General features: G+C 27.9%; 1 protein-coding gene across 1 annotated transcript; it reads left to right on the top strand.

Annotated features, from left to right (window-relative positions):
- The first annotated feature begins 2117 nt into the window (after positions 1 to 2117).
- LOC121131376 (pupal cuticle protein Edg-84A-like) lies at positions 2118 to 2618 on the top strand. The gene has a single exon (XM_040726837.2). It carries the CDS (start codon positions 2142 to 2144, stop codon positions 2499 to 2501), a length of 360 nt encoding a protein of 119 aa, XP_040582771.1. The 5' UTR covers positions 2118 to 2141; the 3' UTR covers positions 2502 to 2618.
- The last annotated feature ends 479 nt before the right edge of the window (positions 2619 to 3097 follow it).

Raw genomic sequence — 3097 nt, 5'->3', positions numbered from 1 at the left:
ATTCTAGGAGGTCATCTTTAGATCGTACGTCTCGATTAAATTATGGAAAAAAGTAAAAACTCTTTACTTAGTGAATATAGATACAAAGAAGACACATGTAGTTCTTTTGCTTAACATAATTTTGATCGACATTATTTGGACCTATAAAAAGGGTGTGGAATTTGTTTTTTTTAAATTGCCTTATGGAACAGTAAAAAAGAAAAAAGTTAAGAAAATTTAATGATCCGCGTATAGCACATTTTTTACATTTATAGAAAGAAAAGATCAAATTTTTCTTTTGTTGTTCTGTCTTTTTAATCTACACGATAACTTCAGAAATATTTTTTACAGATTACAAAAATGTTTATCATTGGTTATGCTAAATTATGATAAATCTTGTGTTTTAATCTTTATTGACGAAATAAATAATTTTTGTATCCTTTCAAACTTTGAACAGGATGTGCTACCTAAAGATGGCATCCTAAGAGAATGAAATTATGCTTAAATAATTTTCTAACCAATTGACAGCTTTTCCGAACTAGTCTTTATCGAAATTCAAAAAAAAGTTGGAAAACAAACATAAAACAATGCCCTAATGTACAGGGTAAGCAAAATTAAATGATTTTTATGCTAATTTACAACATCAGGTATGCCTATTTTTCGTTTGGCTAATATAAACAAATAGAGTATTGTTATTTTTCTTTCTTCTTGGCAAGTTTTGTTCAGATATAATAAAGTATGTGCTATAACTTTTAGCTGTAGTATATTTTAATGGAAGCATCTGAATTACATAAATAAGAGGAAAAATATTTTTATTACTTATGAAGTCATCTGAATTCTAAAATATCTGAAGTTTTAGTAATTCAGGATTACCATTGTTCAGTCATTTTTACCCTTAAAACAATGACCATACAAAAATGACCATTAATAAGACTTATGTAGGAGTGTTTTATTGATTCTGTAGCTTGTGGTGAACTCGAGATATTTGATCAACATTATATATATTATCTAGCGATTAATAGAAACGTCTATGTGTAGTAAGTCAAGTTATAGTCACTCTTTTAGACACTACAATTCCAATTTAATAAAATAAGAGACTGGGTGTGGCTTATGCAAATATAATAATGTAAAAGATTATGGTATATCAGAATATTATACATTAGCTGTAATAATAAGATTAAAGGTAATTTAAAAAAAATATATAAACATTTGAGTAAATGGAAAGACAAATTTTTAAACATAGTTTAGTTTTTGCTTTACTTAGATTAATCCATTTACTTTCACATTCAAATAAAGAGCTTTGGATATAAAATATAAAATAATGTTAATTACATATATGTTCTACAACAATATCAGGTTACTACCATAAAATGTATATTTATAAAAAACAACACATTTAAGCAATTAAATCATTTCAAGAGAGACCAATTTAATATTTACATGTCCTTTAAATTTGACAGTTACAATGGCCTAAGATCATTTTTCAATCAAAATTATATTTAATTAAGTAAAAATCAATATTTTATTTAGGTATAACAGATTGATTAAAACAAAAAAGTCAGAAAAATAAATAAAACCATTAAAAAAATATATACTTTTTTCAATTCAAGGTTATTATCAGTAAAAATTACGTATTAATTAATTTTTTTAAACAAACATTTTAAACTTTATCATTGAATTAACTGAAATATATTTTCCCATACTTAATTTTTAAATACATTTAAAAGTCGGAATATCAATACTTCAGATTAACTGCAACGTTATTTGAAATATAATTTAGAATTTGCTATTTAAATTTGCTATTAAAATTATTATATCTAAATTAACCTATGTAACGAATGAAACGCTTGATCTTTGAAATTCATTTAATTTCAGAGAGCTGCTATTAAAATTTTTCTTCCTGATGAAGACCAAGAATTGATTACTTTTTCCAATAATTTTTCTCTTCAAGCATAATTATTGCAATTCTTCCTAATGAATACAAATTAAAACGTCCTTTCAAAAATTCAAAAAGAAGACAAATGTCCGTAACAAAGGAAAAGAAAAAAACCTGTTGAATATAAATCAAATTTTGATAACAAAAGACTTAACTATAAAATGAAACATTTGTTTAATACATCAATACATTGTCTACAGCAAGACTAACCACAACTTAAGGAAAAATGATTGGAAAATTAGCTATTCTTTGCATCGCTTTTGCTATTGCTCAAGGAGCTCCATCTGCACCTGCTTCCTACGGACCACCGCCACCACCTCCTCCACCTCCCCCACCTCCTCCTTATGCATACAACTACGCTGTTCTTGATGCAGAATCTGGAAATGACTTCAGTGCCGAAGAAGAATCTAAGTATGGAGCCATCTCAGGTCAATACAAGGTCTTGCGTGCTGATGGTGTGATCATGACTGTTTCCTACACTGTTGAAGGTGAAAGTGGATTTGTTGCTGACGTAGTCACTGAGCTTCCTCCACCTCCTCCTCCAGTCTATGGTCCTCCTCCTGCACCTTTACCCACATATGTCTAATTCTGCCTTCATTAATATATAACACCTGCCATAGATGAACATTTTGCTGATTTAATATTTGCATATATGTATCTATGATCGTATTTAAATCATGAAATATATTTGAATAATTGCGAATAGTTTTTATAAAGTCATTGATAAATCAATTAACAATTATCCTTGCACAAATTAGATCTCCATAATTAATTCATTTTTTAGAAGTAATGAAGTTGAATAGAAAGAGAATATTTTCATTCTTAGGTACACAAAAAGAATCAATACAGGAAATAAGAAAATGGATTACACTTTTAAGGGTAGAAAAAGTTCTTCTTCCGCTACTCCTTCATGGTCTTTTGGGGAACTTTCAGCTCCCTTGAGAGCCTTTTGGTTGACGTTGAAGCTTAGGCTGAAATCCCAGGCAGAGATGCCTAGATCTTGATAATTATTATCTGGTGATATCTTTAAAAAAGATGATTCTTGTATTTTCTCCAATAATTGTTTTCTTGACAAATAAAGAATGAAATTTTTTTTTTATGAATATGAGTGCAAAATCAAACAATAATTGTTTTCTTGACAAATAAACTAAAGAAACTATAAATTTTTTTTTATGAATATTC

Source organism: Lepeophtheirus salmonis, unplaced genomic scaffold (assembly GCF_016086655.4).
Source record: "Lepeophtheirus salmonis unplaced genomic scaffold, UVic_Lsal_1.4 unplaced_contig_5016_pilon, whole genome shotgun sequence".
Lineage (NCBI taxonomy): Eukaryota > Metazoa > Arthropoda > Copepoda > Siphonostomatoida > Caligidae > Lepeophtheirus > Lepeophtheirus salmonis.
The sequence above is the reverse complement of the archived record's forward strand: the minus strand, read 5'-3'. Positions and strand labels throughout refer to the sequence as shown.

Excerpts from the sequence above, each read along its gene's own strand:
- LOC121131376 (XM_040726837.2), top strand. The coding sequence starts at position 2,142 with ATGATTGGAAAATTAGCTATTCTTTGCATCGCTTTTGCTATTGCTCAA.